The sequence below is a fragment of the Nilaparvata lugens genome, chromosome 6 (genome assembly GCF_014356525.2).
Source record: "Nilaparvata lugens isolate BPH chromosome 6, ASM1435652v1, whole genome shotgun sequence".
Lineage (NCBI taxonomy): Eukaryota > Metazoa > Arthropoda > Insecta > Hemiptera > Delphacidae > Nilaparvata > Nilaparvata lugens.
The window spans coordinates 40,874,806-40,887,476 of record NC_052509.1 but is presented as its reverse complement, the minus strand read 5'-3'; the positions used below and the strand labels follow the sequence as shown (position 1 = coordinate 40,887,476).

The 12,671-nt window shown below is 33.6% G+C and overlaps 1 protein-coding gene across 5 annotated transcripts in view; it reads left to right on the top strand.

Moving 5' to 3' along the window:
• Positions 1 to 12,671, top strand: part of LOC111050457 (roquin-1) — a 90,685-nt gene that overhangs the window by 17,835 nt on the left and 60,179 nt on the right. For 4 of the 5 annotated variants that reach the window (XM_022336785.2, XM_022336786.2, XM_022336787.2 and 1 more), the window contains exons 2-4: positions 1,660 to 1,822; positions 4,151 to 4,340; positions 10,681 to 10,905. In XM_022336785.2, the coding sequence (XP_022192477.1) occupies positions 1,661 to 1,822; positions 4,151 to 4,340; positions 10,681 to 10,905 (577 nt within the window). In that variant the 5' untranslated portion in view covers position 1,660. Of the gene's footprint in view, positions 1 to 1,100; positions 1,122 to 1,659; positions 1,823 to 4,150; positions 4,341 to 10,680; positions 10,906 to 12,671 lie in introns of those variants that run through there. The other variant, XM_039430801.1, reaches the window with a different exon arrangement.

Below are 12,671 nucleotides of genomic sequence, written 5' to 3'. Positions count from 1 at the left end.
TTCTTCTACAATGAGCCACAAAAATCACTTGAATTTATCCAGAGTTTATTATATTATTTATAGATATTTCGTCTTATAGAGTAAGATTATGTAGAGAAACGTATAACTTAGTGCTACATCACATTATATTAAATAAAACGTGCATAAGCATGTCTAATGTATAATGAATCAATGTTTCTCTCAATGCTTCTAACTTTTGTGTTTGTTTAATGAATAATAATCAGGCTATTGTTTTCTGCCTGAGTTCAATAAATCAAATCAATTGATTCAAATAAGCATTTCGTACTGTGTAAGACCTCATCAGATATGAAAATGAAATATTGAATAATACAAGCCGAGGAATTCTTGAATTTTGTCATACAGTAATATCAAAATAGCTAGTAAAATATATGAATTTTATCATTTATTCACCAGTAAACATACATAATAATAATAATAATAATAATAATAATAATACAATGTATTAGGTCATGCAAGAGTATTCAAAACAACCATTCTTAGTTTTTCATTCCAAAATACAACCCATTTTGTCAACACGTATGTCTAGAAATACAGAATTTTGTCTCAAAGTATAAAAAAAACTTTTCCTATTGAGTTACATCACATAACTCGGATTTTCATTTTTTATTTAGTGATATGCACATTAATATAATTTAGAAAATAGATGGCCGTATCGTGTTGCTTGCATGTGAGTGTTACCTTGTGATGGCTGATAATATATAAAACCGAATTTTCGTTTCCTCTAAACACTTCTACAAATAGTATAATCTTATCTATTTTCACTTTCTCCTCCAAACTGCCAGTGCTCACATTCCATGACGTACCAATCCGTTCAACGTACCAATCCACGTTCATAGAACGTTTTATCTATTCCGTATCCAATTCATACCAATCTTCTAGCACGTAGTCTCTTTATATTCGTCAACATTGTTTTTCCACTGAAATGAAATATATCCTTCAATTTTCACTAACAAAGAAATATATCAATTGTTATCAAACTATCAAATATATCTATCTATTTATCATTGACAATTTAGTAACTCCAATTTCCAATAATTTCTAATTCAAATCGAATCTAGTCAGTTTTGTCGAAGGCGTTTCTTTATGTGTTGTATAGCATTGTAAGTACCGGTACTTTGTAAGAATACATTTTTATTACTGTTCCCATCTAATTTGTATCAATTGGTTCATATAGCGAAATTTCATCTGAAGAATAATTGATATTATTCTCTCCTATTTGTACATAATAACTTACTTATCAAGTTTTATACATAGTGACTAGTCAATTGAAGCTCTTGATAATTTAAAATTTTACTGTTTATTTGGTTGAATGATATGCAATATTAGATTTTATATAATAAATCAATTGAAAATGTAGATTATTAGTTAGGCTAGGAGTAAGTCAATTATCGTAATGAAGGCGTTCATTTAAAAATAAACCAGCAGACATGAGTCAGTCGCTTTACATGGACTGTTTCACTACTTCATAGTACCATTGCCCTACTGTAGACTAGGTACTGTGTTCTGTATAATAATGTGGACTACTATATTATACTCCATACATACTAGCCACAAATTAAATATTTGCACCAGTAACATTGATAATTAATGCACAAATTTTAGCGGAATTAGTTGACAAAAAATGATTGATTGTTTCAGAATGCCAATTCAGGCGCCTCAGTGGACAGAGTTCCTGTCTTGCCCCGTGTGCTGTAACGAGTTCGATGCGGCCGTCCGTAGTCCGATCAGTCTTGGCTGTGCCCACACCGTCTGCAAGACCTGTCTCTCCAACTTGCACCGCAAACAATGCCCCTTCGATCAGGTCAGCTACTCATTCACTCACTAACAATCGAATAAATTATTATTAAATACAAATAATTATCAGCTGCAAATGTTATTGTTTAGAGCTCTCGAAATAAGTTTCATCGTAACTATTAATATCATACCTACCTATTAATATTACTCACTGTTTTTAGTTGCGTTTGTAATTTAGACATCTGGACTATTTCAGTGAGAACATAAAATTCAGCATATGAAACAAAACTAGGAAAGTGATTTTCAACACTACTTATTTTTTTAAATAACAAGGAACTACATTTTTGATGGCGTAACAACCGAAACTAGCTTCTATAGTGAGGGCCACGTTTTAATGGTAGTGGGGAACGGTAGGGGAACAGCTTTGCCAGTTCTCTGCCTTGTTACTGCCTTCTGTATAGGATTGCCGATATCGGTATATCCAATGTAATATAAACTGTTCATACTTGTTTAAAATAATCAATTACATTTTATTAGTCAAGAGAATATATATTTCAATGATTAAATAACTTGATAAATTTTCATAATTTATATTGAATATCGAATGATAGATGAGAATAGCAACTTCACCAATGTTTATCAAATATTGCCATTATAACGAGGACCTCACTATAGGTATTTTAATAACAAGCAAGTGTGACAATTACAACTATTTCCATTCAATAATAACCATATATCTTTATCAACGATATATATCCTTATCTCTATAACGATAATATCCTTTATAAAATAATCTGCGTTCAATTCTTGAATTTTTTGTAATATCCTATAATTATTTCATATTTGATTCATCGTTTTGTCTATAATCTCATAAGGATAAAGTTTTATAAGAATAATGCCAAGTGTTGCCTTAATTATTTCTCTTCTCTTATCATTATAGAAACTGACCTCCGACATGAATCCAATAAGATATACGATTGTTGTTTGTTTATTTGAAGTAGCTAGATTATGAAATTCTTGGTCGATTTAATAACTTGATGACTGTCAATAACATGTATTTGTTCACGGCAATAAAAACATTTTGAATTTGAACTTACCTCCCATATAACATATTCTTTAATGGTAAAGTGGATTTGAAGACTATTATGAGGAAATATTATGTTGAAATTACTAGCTTCATGAGATTAGCTTTTAGAAATTTTAATGTTGCTCATAAATCTGTGAATTTTCACTATTAGTCATCAAAATCCAATAAATCAATGTAAAAAAACTGTCTAATTCTTATTAATCATTCTTCATGATGACTTTTGTAAATTCAGTTTACTTCATTTGTATCTAGAAATTTTATTTTTATACATCTTTGAATTACTTTTCTATATGATTAATAGTTCAAATTTATGGTAGATGCTCATTAGCTCTTAGTGTTTAGCTTTTCTCGTTTTTCAAAGTACTTAAAATCATGTAAGTTAAGTCACTCCCGTGTTAAAAAGTAATAAATGTCAGGTAACAGGTCAATACGTAATAAAAATGTATCAACTATTAAAATGCATAGAATATCTTGATTTTCCTGCATTCACTCTTCTGTAATGTAATATGCTGATTGTAGCAATAATTCAAAACAGAAATCCACCAAGTATTCATAAAATGAATTAGGGCCTGTTTTATAAAAAAATTAAGTCCTTTATGATAATGAAATGTTTCCACACACTAAACATATGAATACAATTAAATTTTTCTCAAATAGAAAACGCAAGATCTGGAGTCTTTTCATTAGGTTTGGAAGTTCTGATTAGAGGAAAAAGACTACGTGGTTAGTACTAAGTGATAATTTATGATTGGAGTTTGAAATATGCTAGTACTAATAATTGTTTTTCCTTATTTTTTTGTGAATCGGTTCACAATTTCATCCTATTCTTCTATTTTCTTTCATCGATTATCTGCTTTTTCTATTCATGTTTCTCACTGAAAGTCAAAATTTGTTGGGCTCGTATTACACAGGGCTTGTGGTAAGCACCATGCTTGTGGTAGGGCCACCATTGTAGTCCGATTGTTATACCAGAAATTCGGTTGAATACTCTGCTCTGCGACACCGGTGATGTCCGTCCGTCCACTGTGAAATAAACGTCATTGCTCCCGATTTTCTTTGTCAACTTCAAATTTATTTCACACATAAATACATATACAGAAATCAGATAAAATTCAGCATGACAATACAATTTAACTAAAATTTAATAATAGATGGTTAGTGAAAAACCCAATGGCATAAGATTTGCTTGGATAGTGTTGGTGTGTCACTGGTATCCGAATGTAATAACGAGCCTTCACGTGATAAAAGTGATTAATTAGAAAATGAATAATTAGCATATTTTTAATGATTGTGTTTTATATGTTACAGACGGCGATAAATACAGAAATAGAAAGCTTGCCAGTAAATTGTGCTCTTCTGCAACTGGTGGGCGCAACTGTTCCCGATGATCATAGTTCCTCGAAATTGAATCATTTACCCCAAGAAGATCTCCACTGTTACCTGCAAGCCAAAAAATGCATAGAAGAGCTTGCCCTGTACCTCAAACCGTTCTCCTCAGGTGTGTATCCCTACACAGTTCATCTAACATACATTTTATCAATTTATGTAAGCGAAAATTTTACAAAAATATTGATATATTGTATTCTATTCCATGAACATATTATTATAAATGCTCTTGTGAACAAAAATTATCTGGTATTATTTTTTTGCGCAATTCAAGAAGTCTTGTATCATTTTTCATTTTTTATTAGTATTGGTATTTCATTCCATAAACATTTATAATCTGCTTAGTAATCTATTCAATTGAACAAGATTTTCTGGAAACTTTAATGAATAATAATTTTTATCTGAGACCTCAAAATTGATCAAAAAGTAGATTGTGTGAGGTACGCCTCTAAAGTGTTGAATTTACTTTTGTTGTGTGAAGCTAGATTGAGATTTGCTCCAAATTTTTCAAAAATATTAATATTTTGTAGATAAAATAGTATTTTAAAATGCTAAATATTTTTTATCAAGTCTCTGGCAATATAATAACCTATTCTATAATAACCTAATATATATTTTTTTAATTTGTAGCAAATTTCAATCCAGCTTGACACAACTAAAACAGACTCAACACTTTAGAGGCGTACCTCTCACAATCTGCTTTTTGATCAATTTTGAGGTCACAGATATAACATTATTCATTCAAGGTTCCAAAAAATCTTTTTCAATTGAATAGATTTTCCACTTGATCAATTGATCATGCAGATTATAAATGTTTTGGAATGAAATACAATACTAATAAGAAATGAAAAATAATTCAAGACTTCTTGAATTGCGAAAAAAATAATACAAGAAAATTTTTGTTGAAAATTACTTCAGCTATTTATCCCCATAGATCGAATCCGTTAGGTGGAGTTTGCTAAAAAATATAAAAGATGACAGATGTATAAATATGAGTGAAATGATAGGGGAGTCCCCCAATGATTAAATACTTCTAGGAAGTAATTCCAATCAGTTTTGTGGGTTGTGGGTCACAACAACACAGCTATCATACACAGATATATTTCGAGTGCCTCTTCAGATAACTATATAAATGGTATTCCTCGCAGCATCGGAGTCCTGGCCAAAAGTGCTCTCTAATTACTTTCAACTCTGAAGCAAAATAATAAAACTAATAAGTTGAAGGCAATTGCATTTTCCCATTTTCTAAGAACAAATAGCTTTATTAGAGATACAGTATCTGTTGCTTCATTAAATTCATTCAAATTAAGAGTATGAAGAATAAAACTACTATTATTAAATAGTCCAAATTGTTGGGCGTGGCTTACTCATTTTATACTGGGATTCCTCAGATCAGGTCATCTTATTTCCATTCAAACACTGATTTTCGAATCAGTTTCACGCGTACAGCTTTTCTCATTAGTAGGCAGTCAACATTTTTGTGACCCACTAGAAGCAACTTGATTATTTTATTCATATATTAGTGTTTCACATGAACTAGAAAATATGGAGTGGTTATTGTCTTATCTTAGGTCAAAGGCTTTGGGAAAACTTGTGAATTGTTTGTGGTCTCCTGCGATAACTCTCTATTCCATTGATAAGAGTACTGACATGTTGAATGAATAATATAGCAAGAGGAAATTATTAATGTTTTTTACTCTCGAAGAGATGCTTATCATGATTTAGGAATTATTGTGTGAAAATACCAACCAACATTCTCTAAATTTAATAACAATAATTGATAAATCAGAGTTAGACTTCACTAAATTGGATAAAATTGAAAAACAAATTTTTATGATATTTGTTCTACTATCAGGGAAATTTCCATGATTAAACTCAGTTTGAACTCAACTCAACATTCTTTTATCAAACCTCTTACTTTCGTAGAAGTTGATAGATCACTTAAGTTGATGTGATCAGTGTAAAAAATGTGTTATGAAAAAAATTTTTTTTGAGTCCAGTTAATCAGTCTATTTTCAGTCTGATACTTAAGTTTTAATGTTTGTTTCCTTTGCTTACAATAATATACTAAATGTGAATAACTATTGTTTCTGATTTTTTACTTGATTTCTAGTTTCTTGATTTCAAGAAAAAAATTAAGGTACCCCAATTTGTAAATTTTTATACGTTTCGAGGTCCCCTGAGCCCAAAAAAGTGGTTTCTGGGTATTGGTCTGTATGTGTGTGTGTGTGTGTGTGTGTGTGTGTGTGTATCTGCGTCTGTGTACACGATATCTCATTTCCCAATTAACGGAATAACTTGAAATTTGGAACCTTAGGTCCTTCCCCTATAAGGATCCGACACGAACAATTTCGATCAAATGCATTTCAAGATGGCGGCTAAAATGGCAAAAATGTTGTCAAAAACAGGGTTTTTCGCGATTTTCTCGAAAATTGCTCCAACGATTTTGATCAAATTCATACTTAAAATAGTCATCGTTAAGCTCTATCAACTGCCACAAGTCCCATATCTGTAAAAATTTCAGGAGCTCCGCCCCATTTAGGTAAAGTTTTATTTTAGATTCCCAATTATCAGGCTTCAGATACAATTTAAACAAAAAATTCCAAATGGAAAAGATTGAGCATGAAAATCTCTACATTTAATATTCTGTAACATTTTCTCCTAAAATTTTAAATAAGCTCGAAATTCGAGAAAATGTTATTATTTCAATTGCAAACTGGTTTGCCAACTGTTGATTCTATTAAATCATTCACTATGAAGAGATAGCAGACCTCGTGTGTCTCCAGCGTTATAGTCCTGTCACCAGCTGGCTTAGATCTTTGAATAGTAGACTTGAGATGCACGGGAACACTAGCGTCAGGTGATAAATTTTCATAACGGCAAGGAAAGTTGTGTGAGTGCGCCACACCAGATTTTTAAATTTCGCGTCGACGTATATAATATTAGGTTTTTTGAAATTTTGACAGCTGATTTATGACGAAGGAGACTCCTTTTCCTTTTGTATTATCCTTGAAATGCAAAATTTCAAAAAAACCTTTTTTATACGTCGACGCGAAATTAAAAAAGGAACATACCTGCCAAATTGTATGAAAATCTATTATCGCGTTTCGCCGTAAATGCGCAACATAAAAACATTTAAACATTGAGAGAAATGCCAAACCGTCGACTTGAATCTTAGACCTCACTTCGCTCGGTCAATAAAGAGAAATGCAAACCGTCGACTTGAATCTTCGACCTCACTTCGCTCGGTCAATAAACCAGAACACATTCAAACAAACTGGAATATCATTAAACGAAACAAGAATTAACTATAAAAAAACTAAAATATCCTTCAACAAATCTAAAATAAACTGAATCAATATTGTTTTCCATTTTTACACTATTTGTTATCCATATTGTAAACATTTGTTTTAATATTTAACAAAACAAAACGAATAATTTTTCAATCAACAAAGAACTCTTAACAAAACTAAAATTTACAATCTATCTTGGTAGAAGCAAAATCATACCTATGATTTATAGTATAGTATAGTATAGTATAGTATAGTATTTAATATATTTAATCTTATAAAAAAAATTGTCTTCATTATCATCAAAATTGTTCTTTTAGACTCACTGAAATTAAATGAATCTGGTAAATAAAAACAAAATAATGATAATGTACACAATGAGAAAAACTAACAGGATTCATAGAAACGATAAAAAACAACAAAGAAAAGGCTCTCATGCACTCAATTTTACCTCAATGAAGCATTTATAATGTAAAAATGAGAGACATAAGCAAACACAAAGGCCTTATACATCCAATCTTCAATTTTGCCTCATTTAAAAAAACAATGGACACCATTTTTGAACATAGAAAAGCTTGGTGCAGAGACTATGGAAAGAGGAAGTTGATTGAATAAACGGGGCCCCTGGAAAAAACATGATCTGCAGCTGCAGTAGTCCTGAGACGAGGCTCCTCGAGGGGTTCTCTCTAATTCGTCTTCGTGTAACATACATGTGTACCGCAGATAAAGGAAAAGTATGTGGTCTCAAATAAATGAAATTCATTAATTCAAATTCAAACAGATGCGGTGCACTAAATACCAGAAATTCTCTGTATAGATAGCTTTTATATCGTATTGGGTTTTAGACAATTTTTCATAATTTTCTTGTGTAATAGAATTAGTGGCTGCATAATAGATGTCCCACAATTTCCCCAGCCAATGATTCCATAGCTCACAATGGACTGGGCTAAGGATTAAGGCTAAGAATATACTATTCTCAATTGGTGTAGAGGCAACATATTCCTCATCTGTACAAATTTATAAATCAATCTTCTCAGTCTGGAGTACAATATGCCACATGACTCCCCCAAAGCAAGTGCTCATCTATCATGATACCCAAGTACACATTCTCCTGAAACTCCAGTGTGCACATGTACATGCACAACGATTGCAGCCAGTTTCATAAATAACAATTCTGCAATTGTCAACATCAGTCAAACAACCCACAGACGTCAGGGAAAAGGGGATGGCATCAGTCTTGTCAACATTAATAGATACTAGATTCTCGTCTAACCAATCCTTAACTATAGCCAGGTCACTGTTAGCCCTCTCGAAGTATCAACCCAACTCGAATAATGAAATACTGCAACAGTATCGTCCGCAAATGAATAGAGGGAACCATGCTCAAGCTCAATACCGATAAGATCATTTATATAGATCAAAAATAGCATAGGTCCTAGCTCTGTTCATTGCGGTACTCCAGTATTCACCTCAGACATTGAACTCACCACCTTATTAACTTTTGTGGCCTGCAACCTTCCACTCAGATAAGACTGAAAGAACCGCAATGCATTTCCTCTGAAACCCATTGATTCGATTTTTTAAAGTAAAATGGCATGGTCAACGGTGTCGAAAGCCTTTGTAAAATCAAGAAACACACCCACACATTTATTTCCATTATCCAAGTGATTTATAATATCTTTTGTTATATAAAAGATTGATTGCGTCGGAAGTATTCAAAGCACTGCGAAACCAAAATTGGGAATTGGATAAGATTTTATATTTCTCAAAATAACTTATTACTCTTGATTTCACACATTTTTCTATAATCTTGGATATGCTTGACAGCAGTGAAATGGGCCGTAGTCCAGTCAATAATATTATAGACATAAAAAAGGGGGTGTGCTTGCAATTTATATTGTAGTTCTGATTTTTTATTATATTGTTAGGATACATGAGAGAAGTCCAAAGCCGACTTCGTCATGCAAAATTTCCTTGTGCTAGATACAGGATGGCCCAAAATCCTCGTATTTTCCAGTTTTCAGCTATTTCTGCCAAATCGAGTAATCGGACAAAAAATTTTACTCCTGCCTTTTTTTAGATTATAAAATTCTGAATAAAATGAGATCATTCGGAACTCTCTATCTCTAATGAGTACTGGGTTATGGAGAAAAAATAAATTCTGATGAATTTTAGTTTTTGATCAACAATATCTCCCGATTGTTACCACTTGGATGTATAATTCAAAATCCCTCTGAGCGTATTTTTGCTCTCTACAATCTGAGATCAGGTAGAGCGCTCTATTCTCATATAGATTTCCAGGTACACCTGACAACATTGCTCCTTGTATTGTGAAAAACACCTAATTTTTAGCTTCAATCATCATAACCAACTACACCTTCCTCACATTGATATTTCACACAATGACATAAGTTCAGGAGATTGTGTTCTATGAGGATCATCCGTTAGATGCACTTCATTTCAGTATTTCCTAGTAGAGAAGCGCGCATAAGGGCATCTCAAGGATCTAAATTTCAAACACTTATAATTTTTGACACAATGCTAAGATTCTATCGTACTACACTTCATTCTTCTCGACTCGTCAAGGCGGTCCAAAATCATGCATCGTAAGTCAAATTCGGTCAAAAATTTATCGTTGAGTGTAATAGCCCATATTCCAATACACAAAAAATGGCCAACTATTTACTGCGACTACACTCAGATTTGGAAAGTCAATTTTCTGACTCCAGCTGTTTAAAATCTAGAACTTACCTAAATCCTGAGCTCGGAAACTGGCCCCTAGTACATCAGTATAATGAACAATTATTTACAAAATAAGGTTGGCCACTAACGGTAGAACATGCATGATACACATGACGTCATACATAGTTGTGTCAACACAGCCAAAGGCATCGAGAAAATTTTTTCGAGGTTAGGTATTTTTATCTCCGATTTCTGTTGTTTATTTTTTCTTCACTGCTCTATTCTTTTGTATCATAATTTGTATTTTTCCGGAGGTTTATTCATTGTTATTGGGTTTTTTTATGTTAGAAGCCTCTCGCTGATTGCAAAACATGCATGATTATCGTGCATATTCTACCGTTAGTGGCCAGTGTAAGAATATTATTTTATGTAGGCTTTACTAGTAAGGTTGAGTAAATTGTTGTGTTGTTTTGTTGATAGGGGGTGGTTCGGGCGTGCTATCGCGCCCGATGCAGCGCAAACTGGTTACGCTGATCAACTGCCAGCTGATGGAGGAAGAGGGGCGGGTGAGGGCGATGCGGGCCGCTCGCTCGCTGGGGGAGCGCACCGTCACCGAACTCATCCTTCACCACCAGAATCCCCAGCAACTCTCCGCCAACCTCTGGGCGGCAGTCAGAGCGCGCGGATGCCAGTTCCTCGGTCCCGGTAACTTAACAATTCTTAATACCTAGTTTTTGGCATGTGTCAGTAAATCTATTTTTCAATAATCAACGATGACCAATATTGTTGAGGAAGCGTACTGATATAGACTTTAATTATTTATTTATTGTAAAGGTACAATATATGAGAGCACCAGGGAGACCCCATTATTGCTCTCATAAAAACACCAATTATATAATGTGAAATGTAATTCTCTACAGAGCTGCGAACTGTAATATTCAAAATGTATCGTTTCCCTGCAACACTCTGTAGAATTAAGTAACATTTATCTTATCTAACATTTATTAGGCCTACCATACACGTTTCGATCGGTCTTAAGGCCCGGACTGAACAGTCTGGGTCTTAAGGCCGATCGAAACGTGTATGGTGTCGCCTCAAGACGAAAAGTGATCTCAAGGCCGGATTTCGGCCGCACTGGAATCAAGTGAGGTCCGGCCTCAAGATGGATTAATTTTAATTGCTCTTGAGACGGAACTGAACGTGACCTGGTTTCGTCTTAAGGCCAAAACACCCGCTCTTCCCCCTCTGCCATATTTTCTACCCTCGGTCAACACGTTTTGCACGTATTATGGATAGCAAAATCATTCTAAAAATCGATTTCTTGAAAAATCAATTATACCCTTGGTCAACATGTTTTGCACGTGTTATGGATAGCAAAATTATTCTAAAAATCGATTTCTTAAAAAATCGATTTTCGAAAAAAAGAAATCGATTTCACAAAAAATCGATTTTTTGAGAGAGTCGATATTCATTTTTCATCCCCAGTTGTGCCTCAGTGTGAGTAGGAGAAAGTTAACAGTCACAATAAAAACCGGTTTTTTCAGGAAACGAATACTGCACTGATCATCCCCTAGTTTCACTTCAGAGTGAGCGGAATAGTTGAGGAATCAACACATCCCCCAAGCAGTAGGGTCAGTGTGTGTGTAGTAGTGTGGTGTTTTTGGAGTGTGGCATCACATTCGGCTGAATAAATTATCTGCCGAGGCTGGTATGATAATATATGATTATCATATTCCTATTTTCATAGTTGTAGTTCATCACATGAAATGAGATAAAAATTAGATTTCGTATTTTCCTCTCTGTTCAAATATGGTAATAATGATACGATCAACTAAGATAATAGAAATATTACTGTGTATACCTGTCTAGTCCTGTCCTAGTAGTGCTAAAAAAGTTTCAGGGTTGAAGGATTGAAGGAAATACAACTTTTTTGATAAAATTGATAACATCGCGAAGATTTGTTTATCTTTTGAATATAACTTCTCCCAGAATCATGGGGCATTGTAATGTGTAACAATTTTATATCAAATTAACGGAGAGAATGTCTCCTTTCTATTGGTGTCTGGATGATATGGTGTCGGGGTGACCATTCTCAATAATTCCAAATAAGTTGGCTCATCCATTCTTAGATAGTTTTTCAAATCTTTTGGATGACATTGCAACTCTGTCAATAAATTTACGTGGGTGAACTTCGTCCTCTGAAGCCATGACTTTTTTTCTTTTGGACACTGCACACATTATAACAGCAATTGCTTGTAGGTCCTCAATAGATGACATGTCGTCTTGAACTGAATTTACTATCACAGAATTTATTGCACTAAAATTTGACTAAAATTGCACTAAAATATTTCACAAATCTGCACAAACTCCCACCTTCCAATAGAGCTACCGCGCTACTGGATACGCAACGGCCCCAAGGCCGATCGGTACGTGAGTGGGGAGACCGCCATTGAGGCCCGGCCTTAAGACCG